This window comes from Pseudorasbora parva, chromosome 4, assembly GCF_024679245.1.
Source record: "Pseudorasbora parva isolate DD20220531a chromosome 4, ASM2467924v1, whole genome shotgun sequence".
NCBI lineage: Eukaryota > Metazoa > Chordata > Actinopteri > Cypriniformes > Gobionidae > Pseudorasbora > Pseudorasbora parva.
Window position 1 is genome coordinate 11,616,807 of NC_090175.1, and position 17,559 is coordinate 11,634,365.

Consider the following 17,559-nt stretch of genomic DNA (forward strand, 5'->3'; position numbering starts at 1 on the left):
AATATTGTGAAATATTATTATAATGAATCATTTATATTATAAAATGTAATTTATTCCAATGGTGACAACGCTGAATTTTATAAAATAATATATAGGCTATTAATCAGCAATAAATGTCTCTTTATGAGAACAATGTTCATACATTAGTTGAATGTTTTTGCTTGTAAAGCATTAGGAGACATTTAAACAAAAAGACATGCAGGCTGATATGGGTTTTTCTTTCAGTTGTTTTATTGATTTCACATATTTTTTTTATTAGCCAATGCAAAACTGTTATTTTCTATGAAATTTATATTGCCACTTAAATAAAAAATAACAACAAATAACTTCTATATTTGTTATATTCAAGTAAACTGTGCCACCTTTGACAGTCATCTCAATGTCATAAATGGTCCAATTTACCCCATTTCACTCTATTCTTTATGTATAGCAGGTTGAACTAAAGTGAAATGCATTGCTGAATTAATTGGCATGCAACAGCGACACATACTGGTAAAAATGTGACATTACACAGCCATAAATTCGCTGCATCCTTTAAAAAAAATTAAATGATGAACAGCATCGTCATTACAGTTAACACAAAGATATACCGCTGAATATCAGACGGTAGTTTACAGAAACATTTCCCTGCAGTCACAGGGGCTCGTGTTGAACACTTATCAGACACACAACAACACAAATCTCTCACATTTATGGAATACTCCTCAAACACACACACACACACACACACACACACACACACACACACACACACACACACACACACACACACACACACACACACACACACACACACACCATTGGTGAGCGTACTAATATTATAATACATGTTTAAAATGAAAACGTGTCGGTTATAAATGAAACTTTTCTGTGTTCTGCACTTTGACCTCTTCGCTGCTGGTTTCGCATTTGCACTCCTCGACCACCATGACGCGCCTCTCCCGCACCTCTTTCCCGCAGCGCAGCGGCACGAGCACAGAGCGCGATTTGGAGGGGCCGCAGCGCGTGCACGGCGCTCCTTGTGCACGAGCCTCTCCGCTGGACGGGACGAACATGGAGCTGCACTGACCGAAGCAGAGGTGATTGTGAACGGTCACCGTCTCACAGCCGTCCTCCGTTATGCGCTGCGAACGGTGCATACAAACAAACATGTAATACACATTTCTCAAGGGGCCCATATGGGGGCCTCGAGGTGACTTCACATTATTTAAAATAAGACAAAGTAAGCATTAAAATTCGACAAAAAAAAAAAAAGCTAAAACAACTAAAAATCAAGATTAAGATTGACTGAAGTCAAAAAGATTCAGCCAAGTTTATTAATAATGATTTGTACGTTGATAAAGGTTATTATTATTATTATTACTACCCACTGTCATGTCGTTCGTATGAATAGCCTAAATTATTATTTTCTCTTCAGTACAACGCATTGTGCTGTCAAGCTAAATTGCATTTTAGGTTTGAATTTAAAACTGTGCAATTAGTCTGTAAAGTGTGATCAATGGTCATTCTTAATGTTTATTAATTGGACCTTGCACACATATATATATATATATATATATATATATATATATATATATATATATATATATATATATATATATATATATATATATAGCATATTCATAAATTATCTATAGCCTATCCCCTGTTGTCTAAAAATGTATTCGTATTTTAACAGTAGGCTATCAGAGATTTCACATTTCTTTATCAGAAATATAAATCAAAATGGTCACACATGTGCATGTTGTCACTTTTACACTAGCCTACTTTTGTTTTACTTAAATCTTGAAGACAGCAATTACATTGAACTAGTACTGTGTTGTATACCATATAGGCCTAGCTATTTTTTGTGGTTGAAAAATATAGGTTATATCCTGAGACCCATAACGTTTATTTTTATATGTAGCAAGCAATCAAGCATCTTTATTTAAATAGCACAAGCCTTTGCCTCAAAGTGCTTTACAGAGATAAAATGAAAACATTAAACCAACATTTAAAATGCAATACAAAATTGTAAAAATAGGGCACAATGTAGGCTACTAAAATATGAAGGAATTGTTTTTGTTCCGTTTTGTTTTTTTTTGTTTTTTTTCACAGACGTTTTACCTGTAGAAATTACACATTGCATTAGTTTGTGTTTTAAGGGTTACCGGAAATTTCCGTAAAATTACTGGATAATGTAGGCTACTGGCAGAAAATTACCTATTAGCCTACGTTTTTATTTTTTAAGCCCACACTATCAGAAAAAAAGTACATTGCTGTCACTGTGGCGGTAGGCTAGGCTACCCTAATGTACAAAACGGGAAAGGTAGCCTACTAGGCTACTAATACGCACTCTTAAAGTAGCCTACTGATATGTAGGCCTACCTTTTATGTAGGCTACCATTTAGGGGTGAGTAAGGTACAAAGATGATGCCTACCTTTTCACTTTTGTATACCCTAGGCCTACCGCCCCAGTGACAGAACTGTACCTTTTTTCTGAGTGTATATGACGTCACACAGGCCCATTTCATGTCACGCATGTAAAATCACTTAAAAATAAAACTGTGTCTGACGTTGTTGTCAAAAGCATTTCCCCGCGCAGTCCTGAACTCACCTGTGTGAAGGGCACCGTGCCACAGCTCTGTTTGGTCATGTCTTTGGGGTTGACGCGCAGCGCCACGGCCTCTTTGCTTCGCTCGCCTTTGTGCGTCACTTTCTGCCACATCTCGATCCCCAGTTTCCTCCTCGCGTCCGCGCCGGTGCTGCTCGCGCTCACCGGAGGAGGAAGCAGGGCCGCAGGTTTGTTATGGGCCAGGCCTGACTGACCAGGACGTCCGAGGGCCAAGAAAGCGGGAAACGCGCCTCGACTCGGTGAGTTTTTGGACGGCACATGACTACCGGCGGCGGCCCGTCGCAGAAAATGAGGGCTCAGTTTGACAACTCTGACAGATCCCCGAATCGGTTCGTCCGGTCCATTCGCGGAGGACTCGAAATCTTTCGCGATGTGATGTCGGAGAAAGTCCCGCTGAAAGGCGCTGCGAGGGAAAGCGCCGGCCAAAGTGACCACTGACAACAGGATAAAAAAGCTGGTCATTTTTTTGTTTTGTTTTTTTGCAGAATAATATAATATTGTACCCTAGTTGGTAGCCTACAAGGTTGACCTCAAATCGATTTAGCTCAAGAAAAACTCGCTTTTTGAATAATCTCGCGGTTCAAGGTTCCGTAGGGTCACCTTGCTGTCGTTGTGGACATAAGGCCAGAGCTGACCCTTTATACTCTCAGCGGGTTCTTTCATGCCTGGCCATCATTGCTTTATTATTAGTGCGAGTAAAGCTATTGTACTGAGGCAGGAAGGCTCAGATAATGGCTGTGAGGGACAGGTGTGTTTTCGGGAGGTTGTGACAAGTGCACCTTTCATCTCATCTCTTCATATCACGCCTGAGGAGCTGAGGAAATGCTGCCATTGTGTGATTTTCACATTTAGCAGTACATTTTTATTTTGCTCATTATTTAACACTTTCAGTTGCATCAATAGATGCTGTTTTTTAACCAAAGTGACATTTTTTTATCGTTTTAAAAGGAACAGAAAAATCACATATAAATGTCCATAAATGTCCAAGACATGATTTATTTCTATTGTAAAACAGGAAGACTTTTTGTTATTCATTTCACAATGAAAAACGATTAACCACAATAATCACTTTCTTATGTGTTTATGGCTAATAAAAAGGTTTCTTTCTCACGGCTTCTGAAGGCTTTGCTCACCTGAAGTTCAATCTGTCAGATGTTGAGCTCAGGTGTTAAGTGTTTCCTACCTTAAGTGACACTGTATGACAAGTATAGTCTGAATCATAATCTACGACCTTAAATAATCCCGTTGGAAAAAACTTTCCCAAGGGAACAAGCAGGAGCTTTATTTTAACCCTCTGTTCGCATGTCGGTCCAAAAAGACCGATTTTTTTCTTTTATTATTTCAATGAAACGATTAGTTTCATTATATGTGAAATATATATATATATATATTCTATTTTTTTTTCTATACAATATCTTATAAGCCCTTTTTAAGCCCTATTTTAGGGGATTTTATGTTACTACTAGGCCTAATTCAGATTTATCCAGTAGCCTATTTATTTATTTATTTATTTATTTATTTATTTATTTATTTATTTATTTATTCATTCATTCATTCATTCATTCATTCATTCATTCATTCATTTATTTATTTATTTATTTATTCATTTATTCATTTGTTTGTTTGTTTGTTTGTTTATTGAGCATGGACCTGAAATGGCATTTCCAACTAAAACTGTCATAAACATTGAATGCTTTGAAGCGCAGACTTAAGGTTAGTCTCTTTTTAGAGACAATTGCTGCTGAAGAGCAAAAGTTTAAAAAAGTGAACGAAAAAAAGTTATAACCTTTTACATTTATTATTATGACAAATAAACAAAAATACAGGTTTCAATTTATATATGAAAAATAATAGGCTACACTACATCTGGCAAAACTTTGTTTTTGGTCAGAGAGTGCGTGCATACATTCTTTTAGTGAGTTTCTGAAAATGTGCTTAAAATAAAAGTTCAGAAGACCATTAACTGTCTCGAGCACCTTTATATCAAGATTTTGACATCCAGACCTGTGCATAATTGCGCATGCATACACATTCAGTATCCAGCAGGGGGAGCCAGTGACTATGGGTCGCTTCAATTCCCAATATGCCTCCTAATTTGGAACAAAGTTCCTTTCTTAGATTGGTTTGTCCTTTTTTTCTTCTTCTTAGATTGGTTTGTCCTTTTTTTCTTCTTCTTAGATTGGTTTGTCCTTTTTTTCTTCTTAGATTGGTTTGTCCTTGCAGAGACGGGTCCTCCTGAGTGACGCAGACTCTCTCTGTTGAGCCAGGAAGGACTGAGGATGGATGAGATCTCCAGAAGCTTCAGCCTCTGATATCTGATGGAGCGCTGCGGTCTGAGAATGACAAGGCCAAAAGGTTGATGCGGATCACACACACACACACACACACACACACACACACACACACACACACACACACACACACACACACACACACACACACACACACACACACACACACACACACACACACACACTGACCATACTATGCCATGCATTTGTTATATAATTTTCATCCTTGTGATGTCGGCTGACATCCGACTTTGGTCTCTGAGATCTGGAAAAAGAGAAGTGTGCTCTTTTAATTTTGTCTGAATTTATTATTTGGACATGTTTTATCTATCCATGCATGCAACTCACTCGGATTCCCTTATACTCAGTTTGGATGCCATACTACTTTTCTATTGCAGTTACAGGATGCCTCAAGGTGGAGCCAGTGACCTTAAACAGAAAAATACAGTCACCAAAAGCTGAGGTCCTGGTCATTTATTCATTTATTCAGAACAAGAGGTAAATGTCCTTGGCTTATCTACAAGGGAAAATGCATTTTTCTGTCATTTAAGCCATATAGAAAAACTTTTGCAACCAACATTAACCTTTTTTTCCCTGTCGTACCTGCTGAGGATATTAGATAGGCTTGGGACTGTGCACATTCTTGCATTATAATGTATAGCTTATATCAATCAGTATAGATTTTTCTCTTCACTCACCACACTGTTCTCGTCTCCTGTGTTCTCTGTTCCCCTGAGCACATTGTCCCGTATCCATCGAGTAAAACCCTTTTTTATGTGTATGTGACCCTGCAGGGCAACTGGTGCTGGTATTGTGCTGGAGAGAGAGAAACACAGAGGAGGATTTAGAGAACAGAAGAGAAGAGATGCTGACCAGAGCACATACACACACCACAACGCAAACACGTGAAAACACATGCACTCTTAAAAATAAAGGTCCTATACTGGCAAGTTAACATCCATGGAATCTTTCCATTAAATGTTCTTTGGATTATTTAAATGCTCTTCACACTCAGAAACAATGGTTCTCTTAAAGGGATAGTTCACACAAAAATGAAAATTTGATGTTTATCTGCTGACCCCCAGGGCATCCAAGATGTTTTTTTCTTCAGTAGAACACAAATGAAGATTTTTAACCGTTGCTCGTATAATTCATGTTAATGGGGTGTAATATGAGAGTAAAAAACACAGACATATGAATCTATATTAAACCCTGCTGCTCGTGACGACACATTGATGACACATTAAGACACGAAACGATTGCTTTCTGCAAGAAACTCAACAGTATGGTATTTTTTACCTCATATCAGGCGAATCTCATCTTGTATTCCCATTCGCCATTACTTCGGTCAAAATACAGATGTGATCATAGACATATTTATAGATTCCTCATTAGTGCCTTTACGGTCGAATGAGGCATCTATGTAAATACATCTATGATCGCGCCAGTTTTTTGACCTTCGGCGGAAGTAATGGTGCTGGGTAATAGATGAGATTCGTCTGATATGAGGTAAAAAAATAACAAATACTGTTCAGTTTTTCGCAGAAACCGATCGTTTCGTGTCTTGAGACATCAATGTGTCGCCACGAGCCGCAGGGTTTAATATGGATTTGTATGTCTGTGTTTTTTACTCTCATAGAAATACACCCCATTGACATGCATTATACGAACAACGGTTGAGTTAAAAATCTTCATTTGTGTTCTACTGAAGAAACAAACATCTTGGATCCCCTGGGTAAGCAGACAAACATCACATTTTCATTTTTGGGGGATTTATCCCTTTAAGAACTGTTCTGAAAGGGAATCAAAAATGGTTCTTCTACACTGTAAAAAATTAATAGAAAATAAGTCACCTGGTTGCCTTAAAATTTTGAGTTCATTGAAATTAAAATTTTGAGTTAATACAATGAACATTTTTTTGAGATTCGACAACCTTTATTAAAATATTAATAAAAGATTTTGTAAGCATATTGGGTAATTGTGTGCGTTTTATTTCTGATGATGCAGTGAAACATGACAAATAGTGCAATTTTCATGATTTATCAAATTTTTTATGTGGTTCAGATACAAAAATATTTTGAGTTTCTACTTATTAAACAAATTTCCTTCATTGTATCAACTTAAATTTTTAATTTCAACAAACTCAAAAATTTAAGGCAACCAGGTTACTTACTTTTTTTTAAAAGTTAAACCAACAAAAAACAACATTTTTTTTTTACAGTGTATATGTCAGCACTGCACAACATTCATAAACACTATTCCCATGTCCAGGCCACCGAAAATATAAAATAATTATTACAATTTGCACAGCAGGAAATGGGCTTGAGGTCAAATGCTCTTTATTAGAGGTGGTGAACGGTGTGAAAGTTGTAGGCCTGTTTGCGGCTGGTTTGGCAATTCTAAGAACTTCACAGGAAAGATGAGAACAAAAACAGGGTGTTCTTAGGAATGGATTTTTTCATGCCAGTAAAGTATGCGTGTGAGGCGTATGCAACTCTCCCCTGCTCATCTGAAGACTGCAACATATTTATTTATCAACTGCTGACCACAAACCACTTAGTGCACACGATTGAGTATTTGTGTATGTGTGTGTATACTGTCACATGAGGGGAAATGAGGTGAGGCTTACAGACACATTTCTTGGAACTCATCTTATGTGGGACATTTGAAGAGACTTCATTCAGTCTCTTCTGTGATTATTATTATTTTAATATTTGCTTAAAAACATAATCATTAGTGAAAATCTACTCAAATCTTCAGCCCCGTTTGTCAACAAACCAAAACACAAAACGCCGCTGTCTTTATCTGTGGTAATCAAACTTTCACATGACCAGCAGCCTATTTCTGCATCTAGAACATACAAGAACACTTTTTTTATTCAGTGAGTCAGTGAGTGTTTTCAAATGAGTAAAAGCTTTTGGAGATGAGTAGATTAGTTACTAGACGTCTCAACCAAAATTTGTGGTCTGCAAATATTCTTACTGTGAATTAGATTAAGTTTCATTGAGAGCTGTATTAAGAAATATCTGTTCAATATATATTTAGCCGATTTAAAAAATATATATATTTAAGGTAAAAATAAGGACGAGCACTTACAAAGAGTCACCACAAGGGTCCGCTGCTAAGCCGAGAAGAAACGCGAAACGTCTGAAGTTCAAATTGGACTGAAAGTAACATATAATTTTATCTTTGTACACCTTTTGGAATTTGAATTGAAAAAAGAAACACGTTTGGTTTAATAGACAAGACAAAAATAAAGTTTTGAAAGGTCTTCTCATAATCCCACCATTTTCCTCACTGTGAAAGCAATAAGTCCTGAGAAGCCATTGTTTACAGTGAATTTGGGGGGGGGGGGGGGGTAGGGGGGGTTATAAACCCCTTAACTGTTTATAAAACCTATCTATCAAAAGTGGTCCAAGAAAGGAACAGTGGAGAACCGGCCACAGAGTCATGGGCGGCCAAGGCTCATTGATGCACATGGGGAGTGAAGGCTGGCTCGTGTGGTCCGATCAAATTGTTTTAGAAGTAAAAGCTGGTTCTGATAGAAAGGTGTCAGAATTCACAGAGCATCTCAGTTTGATGTGTTTGGGGCGGCATAGTTACAGAGCAGTCAGGGTGCCCATGCTGACCCCTGACCCCGCCGAAAGCCCCAACCGTGTCGCGTGAGATCACGGAGAAATGGAAGAGGGTGGCCTGGTCGGATGAATCACGTTTTCTTTTGCATCTCGTGGATGGCCGGGTGTGTGTGCATCACTTACCTGGGGAACACATCGCCCCAGGATGCACTCTGGGAAGAAGGCGAGCCGGCGGAGGCAGTGTGATGCTTTGGGCAATGTTCTTCTGGGAAACCTTGGGTCCTGCCATCCATGTGGATGTTACTTTGACACGCTCCACCTACCTAAGCATTGTTGCAGACCATGTGCAGCCTTTCATGGAAACGGTGTTCCTGTTGCTGTGGCTCTTTCAGCAGATAATGCTCCTGCCACAAAGCACAAATGCTTCAGGAATGGTTTGAGGAGCACAATAATGAGTTTGAGGTGTGACTTGTCCTCCAAATTCCCCAGATCTCAATCCAATCGAGCATCTGCGGGATGCGCTGAACAAACAATGCCCCACCTCGCAACTTAAAGGACTTAAAGGATCCTCTGCTAACATCTTGGTGCCAGATACCACAGCACACCTTCAGGGGTCTAGTGGAGTCTCGACGGGTCTGGGCTGTTTTGGCAGCAAAAGGGAAACCAACACAATATTAGATCATAATATTATGCCTGATCGGTGTATATAAAAGTTCATCGCATTAGAAGGTGGCAAAGACTGTCTTAATGAGCAAATCACTCATTAGCAAAGACTTTCATATTTAAAGACTAAAACTTGTGTGAACAAGACACAACTGACAAATGAGCACTGTCACTTTAAGGACACAGAAAGCCTTTACTTATAAAACATGACCTTAAGGAATATGCTAAATCTTGAATGCAGCAAATAAACTTGGTCACTCAATCTCTCTCTCACATGATAATAATAGCGATAAAATCAAACGTATGTTTATGTTGCTACGGGTTTTAGAAAACCTTTTTATTTTGAGAAAAACTATTGACCAATCAGTATCAAGGCCTGGAACTAACCATTTTATAATGACTGTGAATGACTGAAGCATTACTTATATGTTCTTTACTAGTATTATACATTTAATTGCAAGCCCAAATCAATGAAAACAGCACATGAGTGATGATATCTTTTTTCTTCTTGTTAAAAACAAAAATAGAAATAAATGGCCTACGGAGCCCTAGACGAAAAAGAATGGGGAAAAAATGACTGAATTACTACATTTGCTCACCACCACAGAGATGCATTGGTTCAGTCACACCAAACAGTTACATACCTGATGGCTTACACAGCGCATGTGAGCAATGTGAGAATTACCCATAAGCCTGTGTGTGGTTTTGCTGTTTCAGAAATCATTAGTTTCATTAGTGAGGAAGGACCCCATGTGAAGGTCTCTCACCCCCCTTTGTTTCTACAGAAATGTAAGTTTTTTTTTTTCCACTGTTGTCTTTAATCTGTGTGTGGTGTTGCGCCAAGCTAGCCATTATAAAGCAGCAACTCACATAATCCTACATAAACACACATCATTGTTTCCACACAGTGATTTAAGAGTGGTTTTCGTGCAAGTAAACATCATACCCGTATCTCTTTTTCACACAGAAACACTGCCACTTCTTCATTTCTATTATTGAACTGTTTACATGCACAATTACCGATGTTTTCCTGTGGACGGGTGTTTTGGAGTGAATGTGCGTGTGTCTGTGTGTGGATGTGGCCGTGGGTGTGTCTTTGTATGTGGACTTGAGCATTACACTTTCTCTCCACTGTTGTGTTTAACTGTCGCCCAGCCCCGGCAGACTAGACAGCCTGCAAGGTGTCTAGTCGAAACGACACCTGTTTGTCTGCAAACAACCCCGAACAACGCTGACTCTTTGTGTACCTGTCTGTCTGTCAGTCAGTCAGTCAGCAATTACTTCAAAAAACTCGCAGCTTTAATTTCAGCCAAGTATTTGCTTTCACACACGCACACACACACACGTTTGTTCTTGTGACATATGGGGACATTCAATAGGCGTAACGGTTTTTATACCGTACAAACCGTATTTTCTATCCCCTTACACTGCCCCTACCCCTAAACCTACCCATCACAGGAAACATTCTGCATTTTTACTTTCTCAAAAAAACTCATCCTGTGTGATTTATAAGCATTTTGAAAAGTGGGGACATGGCCAATGTCCTCATAAGTCACCCTCTCCTTGTAATACCTGTCATACCCATGTCATTATACACATTTGTGTCCTCATATTTCACAAATACATGCTCAAACACACACACTCACCCCTTCAACTTTTTTACCCTGTCTCAGTTTTTCTCTTATCAATACGCTCTTAAGTACAGGCTAATTTTTGCCGTCTGGATGCTCTTATCAGTGCTTTAGAGTAAACAGACTGTAACTGTCTATCGGATGGACTCAGACACAACAAGCCATTAGACGTCTGACTCTTTACACGCAGGAGTGGGAAATTCTGTGGTGGCATGTCTCCTGGCTCTACGGTGTAGGGCGGCTCACTTTGATGTGATTCAACAAAGAACATCTATGTGGAAATTGTGAGGTCTGGCATGACCACATCAATATAAAACTATTTTGATATGCACTATAATGGTGTGCACCTCTGTGCGCGGAGAACATGTTGGCTGTGTCTGCCACCCCAAACCAAAAACATACAGTATAGGTGACTTTAAGAAAAAAAAAATGTCCATAGGTGTAAATGTGAATCCCAAACCATGTTATGGTAAGTTATGAGAATTATCACCAAGAAAATCCCACATGGTGGCCCATAAAATTGTTGGATATGACTGAAATGGTTAATGAGTGAATGATGGTGAGAGATTAATCATTTGGTGCTACAGTTCAAAAAGTAAATTCATTTCCTCAATATAGAAATTCTTTGCTAAAAATAGTTTAATGTATACAAAGTGCTACTATATGAGCTTAATCACTGAAAAATGTGCGTATATTGTAATAAACTTAAGATAAACTACCATTCAAAATGTTTGGGGTGGCTAAGATGTATTAATGTTGTTAGATGACGTGTGTTATACTCACCAAAGCTGCATTTATTTCACCAATAATACAGTAAAACACGAATATTGTGAAATATTCCAGACTCTTGACTCTATGACTCTTCCAAATAAGGCAAAAACAGAGCATTACATCCTAGGGACAATTTATAGGGTTGTAAATGGACCTGTAAAACCGTATCTGGACATTTTTGCCCTTAAATAAGCCAAATACCCTCTATGTAGATATCAGAGAACAATTTAACATAGCTTCAACTCATTCTGGCACCTTTAAGGTAATAATATGTGCCATTTAGGGGTTAGTAAGGTACAAAGATGTACCTTTTCACTTTTGTACCTTAGGCCGGGGACCGCCCCAGTGACAGAACTGTACCTTTTTTTCTGAGAGTGTATATTTGAATTTATTTTAAAATGTAATTTATTCCTGTGATCAAAGCTGTATTATATGTTGAAAACTACTTTATATTTTTGTGGAAACAGTGAGACCGTTTTTGAATAAATAGAAAGTTGAATGGCATTTAGTTTAAATTTAAATTGAAAAATAAAATCTTTTGTGACATTATAAATGTCTTTACTGTCACTTTAACGCATCCTTGCTGAATAAAAGTAATAATTTTTATGTACACCGATCAGGCATAACATTATGATCTAATATTGTGTTGGTTTCCCTTTAGCAGCCAAAATAGCCCTGACCCGTCGAGGCCTGGACTCCACTAGACCCCTGAAGGTGTGCTGTGGTCTCTGGAACCAAGATGTTAGCAGCAGATCCTTTAAGTCCTGTAAGTTGCGAGTTTAAGTCCTGTAAGGTGGGGCCTTGTTTGTTCAGCACATCCCACAGATGCTCGATTGGATTGAGATCTGGGGAATTTGGAGGACAAGTCACACCTCAAACTCGTTATTGTGCTCCACAAACCATTTCTGAAGCATTTGTGCTTTGTGACAGGAGCATTATCTGCTGGAAGAGCCACAGCCACCAGGAACACCGTTTCCATGAAAGGCTGCACATGGTCTGCAACAATGCTTAGGTAGGTGGAGCGTGTCAAAGTAACATCCACATGGATGGCAGGACCCAAGGTTTCCCAGCAGAACATTGCCCTAAGCATCACACTGCCTCCGCCGGCTCGCCTTCTTCCCAAAGTGCATCCTGGGGCGATGTGTTCCCCAGGTAAGCGACACACACACCCGGCCATCCACGTAATGTAAAAGAAAACGTGATTCCTCAGACCAGGCCGCCTTCTTCCGTTGCCCCGTGGTCCAGTTCTGAGCCTCACGTGCCACTGTTGGGGCTTTCGGCGGGGTCAGGGGTCAGCGTGGGCACCCTGACTGGTCCTCCTATGCAGCCCCATACGCAACAAACTGAGATGCTCTGTGTATTCTGACACCTTTCGATCAGAACCAGCATTAATTTGAGCTCCAGTAGCTTGTCTGTTTGATCGGACCACACAGGCCAGCCTTCGCTCCTCACATGCATCAATGAGCCTCGGCCGCCCATGACCCTGTGGCCGGTTCAACACTGTTCCTTCCTTGGAGCACTTTTGATAGTTTTTTTGTGCAACCCACTTAAAAAAATATTGTAAGATTGATGATGATTATGTATTATGATCTACAGAGATCTCATATTTAATTGCTGAGGTCTTGCACTGATGTAATCACAGTAGTCGTTGTAGTGCTTTATTTGTGTAATTTCTAGGAGACTGATGTTTTGTAGAAGCGGCATAGACGTGGGCGTATGTGCGTGTTTTGGGAACGAAGGGCATCTATATTTAAGTGTTCCTGACAGATTCCGCTTTTCTGTCTCTGTTACAGTTCCACAGATGTGCTTCCTTCCTGAAAATAAAAGTGGTACTTCTCTCTGTGTCTCTTTTATAGACAATACAGGGAGGAGGCAGAATTGTGCAAAATTTTCAGTAAGTGTCAATGTGGTTTTGAGGTGGAGTGTCACTCCCTCCCTCAGCATGCCTAACCTTTGACCTCTCCACCATATTCCTGTTTCCCAGACAACAAATGTGGGAAAACTGACTGAGAATTCCAGAATCGAGTTTTTTGGGCAATTAATTTAGAGACAGATGATCGAGCAACATCATAACTAATGCAAAGACAGACAATCAGTTTATATTCGGAAAATATGATGGATATGTATGGATGGATAGGTCACAAATAACTCATCCAGCACTATAAAAACATTGTGAACTGATGTTTTCTAAACCAGACTTTACTAGATACCACCACAACCCTTACCGAACCAAAAAAGAAAACTGTTTAATGGGCATAACTAGACTTAAAAGATTAAAGTAAACAGTCTCAGTTTTGATTTAATGTAGACTTCAGCATCTGACAAGTCTCAGTGCTTTCTTGTTCTTGGGGAAGAAAGTCTAGTCATTAGAACGGATCTGTTGGGTGTTTTCTATGTTCCTCTTATACCATGACCATTTTCCAGCTTTGGCAACTTAGAGAGAGAGAGAGAGAGAGAGAGAGAGAGAGAATCGGAGTTGAATCGGAGTCTGTTTAGCAGCGTCTCTCTCTCTCTCTCTCTCTCTCTCTCTCTCTCTCTCTCTCTCTCTCTCTCTCTCTCTCTCTCTCTCTCTCTCTCTCTATTAACAATTAATCTGCAAAACAGTGATGTATAACCCCTCGTTGCTTAGAAATATAATGTAATGATTCAGTAGTGAAGCTATTTTATTAATAAAAGTTGAGGGGCAGCGTTGATAACAGGTGTCTGCTCCTGAATGTTTCTGTGTGTGCGCAGCGCGACCTCTGAGTGACGTATACGTGTGTGTGTGTGTGTGTGTGTGTGTTTCAAAGAGTAAACAGCGCATTAAAAATGATGATTCAACTGACTTGGAACTACCTGTGCTTTAAACAGTTTCATAACTGCACACCTTCCAGCCAATCAGAATCAAGTTTTCCGACAGATCATTGTTTGTTACTCGCACTCACACTTTTACACCGGTTGAGTCTGGCTGTAATTCCTACTGACACTCAAAAGGATTCATTGTCGAACAAATTACTTTCTGTTCATCGCCTACTCTGTTTACTGACAGCTTACTGTCAACACTACTGTCAAAACAGAAAACAAAGAGGGAGTAGGCGTGCGCTTACAACGATGTGCAGTCATATAAACATATATGACATACAGCACCAGTTTTTTTGTAGTCTTAAAATTGTTTGAGATGCTGTTCGGGCTCTTTTTTCACTCTTTTAAATTGTCAGAAGTGTTATTTCAAATGCAGTCTGTCCTTTATAACTTTATATTCATATTAGAAATGAAGCAGCACAACTTTTTTTCAACATTGATAATAATCATAAATGTTTCTTGAACAGCAAATCAGCATATCACAATCACAAGAATACATTACAAATTAAAATATATTTAAATAGAAAACTTTACCATTATTTAAAAAAACTATTATTTAATTTTTTTTAATAATGTTTAAAATTTTAAGTGTTCAAAAAAATCTTACAGACCCCAATTTTTTGAATGGTAGTGTACATATGATTATTTTAAAAAAACATTAAAAAAAATAATAATACTTTTTAAAAAATGTACAAAGAAGAATATGCATTTTCATTTGTATAATATTTTTGGCCTCTAAATAACTGAAATTACTCTACCAATAACTCTACCATTTGTAGTCCACTAAAATGTAGAAAATAAAATAAAAAATATAAAGGAGGCGTGTCCAGATGTTTGACTGGTAGAATGCATAAAAATAAAACAAGCAGTCTGGAAGTGTGCCAACATGCCCACGTATTACCGTACATGACACATGACCGTAAGATTAGATCTATGTGTGTGTGTGTGTGTGTGTGTGTGTGTGAGAGAGAGAGAGAGAGAGAGAGAGAGAGAGGGAGAGAGAGAGAGAGAGAGAGAGAGAGAGAGAGAGAGAGAGAGAGAGAGAGAGAGAGAGGCAGACAGCAGAAAACAACAACCCTTTCCTAGACATGAGGTCATAAGAGCACTGAAACTAGATTGGCGAGAGCAATAAATTGGAAAAGAACCCCTCCCCCCACATTGATTCATATGTGTATGTGCTGCAAGTTATTCGAACCTCCATTCGCGGAACAATTTCGCCCTCCGGGCAGCCGTAACACACGCAAATACTGTAAAGCACGTTATCCATTCATCATCACCACCGTCGACAGCATTGAGTAAGACCAACAAGATCTTGTTTGTAGGTTTGTTGGACCAGCAAGCCAAAACACTGGATGACAACTGATTAGTTAGTGATCACATTAATTCGAAGAACTAACTTAATTAAAGGTGCACTATGTAGTATTTTTGCAGTAAAATATCCAAAAACCACTAGGCCAGTGTTATATATTTTGTTCAGTTGAGTACCTAAAATATCCCAAATGTTTTCAACTATTTGTAAATTGTGAGAAAATTGCGATTTTAACTAAGGACCGGGACGTTTCAGTATAGCGTTTGAGGGAGTCGCCTGTCAATCGCGTCATATCTGCGCTACCCTCGGTTTCGGGTTTTATTTGGCAGGAGCGCTTTACTCTCAGTGTGAACAAGTGAACGCACGGAGTAACGTCATAACATCATTTTCAACACACTTAAATGTATCTAATATGATAAACAGAGCTGCATAATCATAACCGGAAGAGCGGATCAGAATAGGCGCCCGGTGACTGTGTCCCGACGCTTCATAATAAAAGTCCCGGTGTTCGCGAGGCGGGTATTTGTTTAACAATCACTCCAGCGGCCGTGCTCAGCTCCACAACACTCGGTCCTGCTCTGCTTCACTACAGTAACGTTAATAACCGCATGCATGAACGTGATTTCTGCCCGAGTCCTATTTTCCACCGGCTGTGAGGTGAAGACCACATGTCCCAAGATGCTGCGCTCACACTTTGCGTCATCAAACTACTCCTTTGTTGTGAATAGGCGCCCTCCAGTGGACGGAAAGTTGCATAGTGCACCTTTAAAGAACTGAGTTTTGTTGAAATGAAATGGCTTTTTCCTTTCCTTCTTATATGGACATTGAAGCTGGCAGTTAGGAAGGGGACATATCGAAGGACCCAAAAAGCCAAGAGTGCGCTGCAGTGATGACCTATTTTTGTAGGCCCACCCAGAAGTTCGTATCACTCTGGTTCCCTCGACAAATACCCAATAGGATTTTCCATTGGCTTTTGGATTTATGCAGAAAATAAGTTCTTTGATCAGCAAAAGTTTATGATTCTTAGATGTCCTGTTCATCATTGTAATCTTCACAAATAAACCCAAACTTCCTCTTTTGAACTGTGATAGCAGACTAGTGAGTTTTCCTGTTCGACAGTGAATGTCCCTGATAACCGCTGTTGTAGCAACCAGTTTTCAAGATATAATATTTATTTTTTTGTAAGACAGATATTTTATGTTGTAGGATAAAACATAAAATATCTTGAACTGGGCTTAAGATATATAATATCTTGAAATGGGCGTACCTCAAGGCTCAGTATTAGGCCCGTTGCTTTTTAGTTTGTTTCTAAATGATTTGCCTCATTGTTGCCTAGATGTTGAAGATTATGCATATGAAATAGTAGTTTACACATCTGCTGTCATCTGCTAAAGACACTTCATCTAAAACACACTCTTAAAAATAAAGGTTTCAAAAGGTATTTTTTTGTTTGTTTGTTTGTTTTTTGCAGTGATGCCATATAAGAATGATTTTTTAGTTTTAGTTTTTTTGTGTGTAATGAGTTTTCCACTAAAGAACCTTTTATTTAACTGTATGGTTCTATGGATGTTAAAGGTTCTTCGTGGAACCATTGATGCCAATAACCTTCATTTTTAAGAGCGCAATTTTAAAGAAGCAAATGGAGTCGTCACTTTGTGTCACTTTAAACGTGAATGTAGTTTTAAATTGTTTACATTTTTTACATGTTTGCACAATGAGGCACCACTGGTTCTATATTAACTGATAAAGAGTTGATGAATGATAATAGTTGAACCACCAGGAGTACAGCAGGTTATGGGTGACTACCGCAGAACCACACAAGGGCAAGAGCTTTTTCTGTAAAAGCCTTTCTAGGGACTTAAGA

The 17,559-nt window shown here is 38.9% G+C and overlaps 1 protein-coding gene and 1 long non-coding RNA gene across 3 annotated transcripts; one reads left to right on the forward strand and one right to left on the reverse strand.

The window, feature by feature from the left end:
• Window positions 1-209: 209 nt before the first annotated feature.
• dand5 (DAN domain family, member 5) lies at window positions 210-3,225 on the reverse strand. Its single transcript, XM_067442613.1, has 2 exons — window positions 2,597-3,225; window positions 210-1,124 (listed from the first exon to the last, which is right to left on the reverse strand). The coding sequence occupies exons 1-2, from the start codon at window positions 3,074-3,076 to the stop codon at window positions 852-854; spliced, it is 753 nt and encodes a 250-aa protein (XP_067298714.1). The 5' UTR covers window positions 3,077-3,225; the 3' UTR covers window positions 210-851.
• On the forward strand, window positions 2,716-5,847 carry LOC137073904 (uncharacterized). Of its 2 annotated transcripts, none has more exons than XR_010904819.1 (4): window positions 2,716-2,853; window positions 4,820-4,969; window positions 5,304-5,403; window positions 5,700-5,847. It is a non-coding gene; the product is annotated as an uncharacterized lncRNA (long non-coding RNA). The 2 variants fall into 2 exon arrangements; XR_010904818.1 differs by having other exon boundaries at window positions 5,304-5,368.
• Window positions 5,848-17,559: the final 11,712 nt, after the last annotated feature.

Excerpts from the sequence above, each read along its gene's own strand:
- dand5 (XM_067442613.1), bottom strand. The coding sequence starts at position 3,076 with ATGACCAGCTTTTTTATCCTGTTGTCAGTGGTCACTTTGGCCGGCGCT. Across the intron at positions 1,125-2,596 it reads GCACGGTGCCCTTCACACAG|CGCATAACGGAGGACGGCTG; the intron begins GTGAGTTCAGGA and ends CACCGTTCGCAG.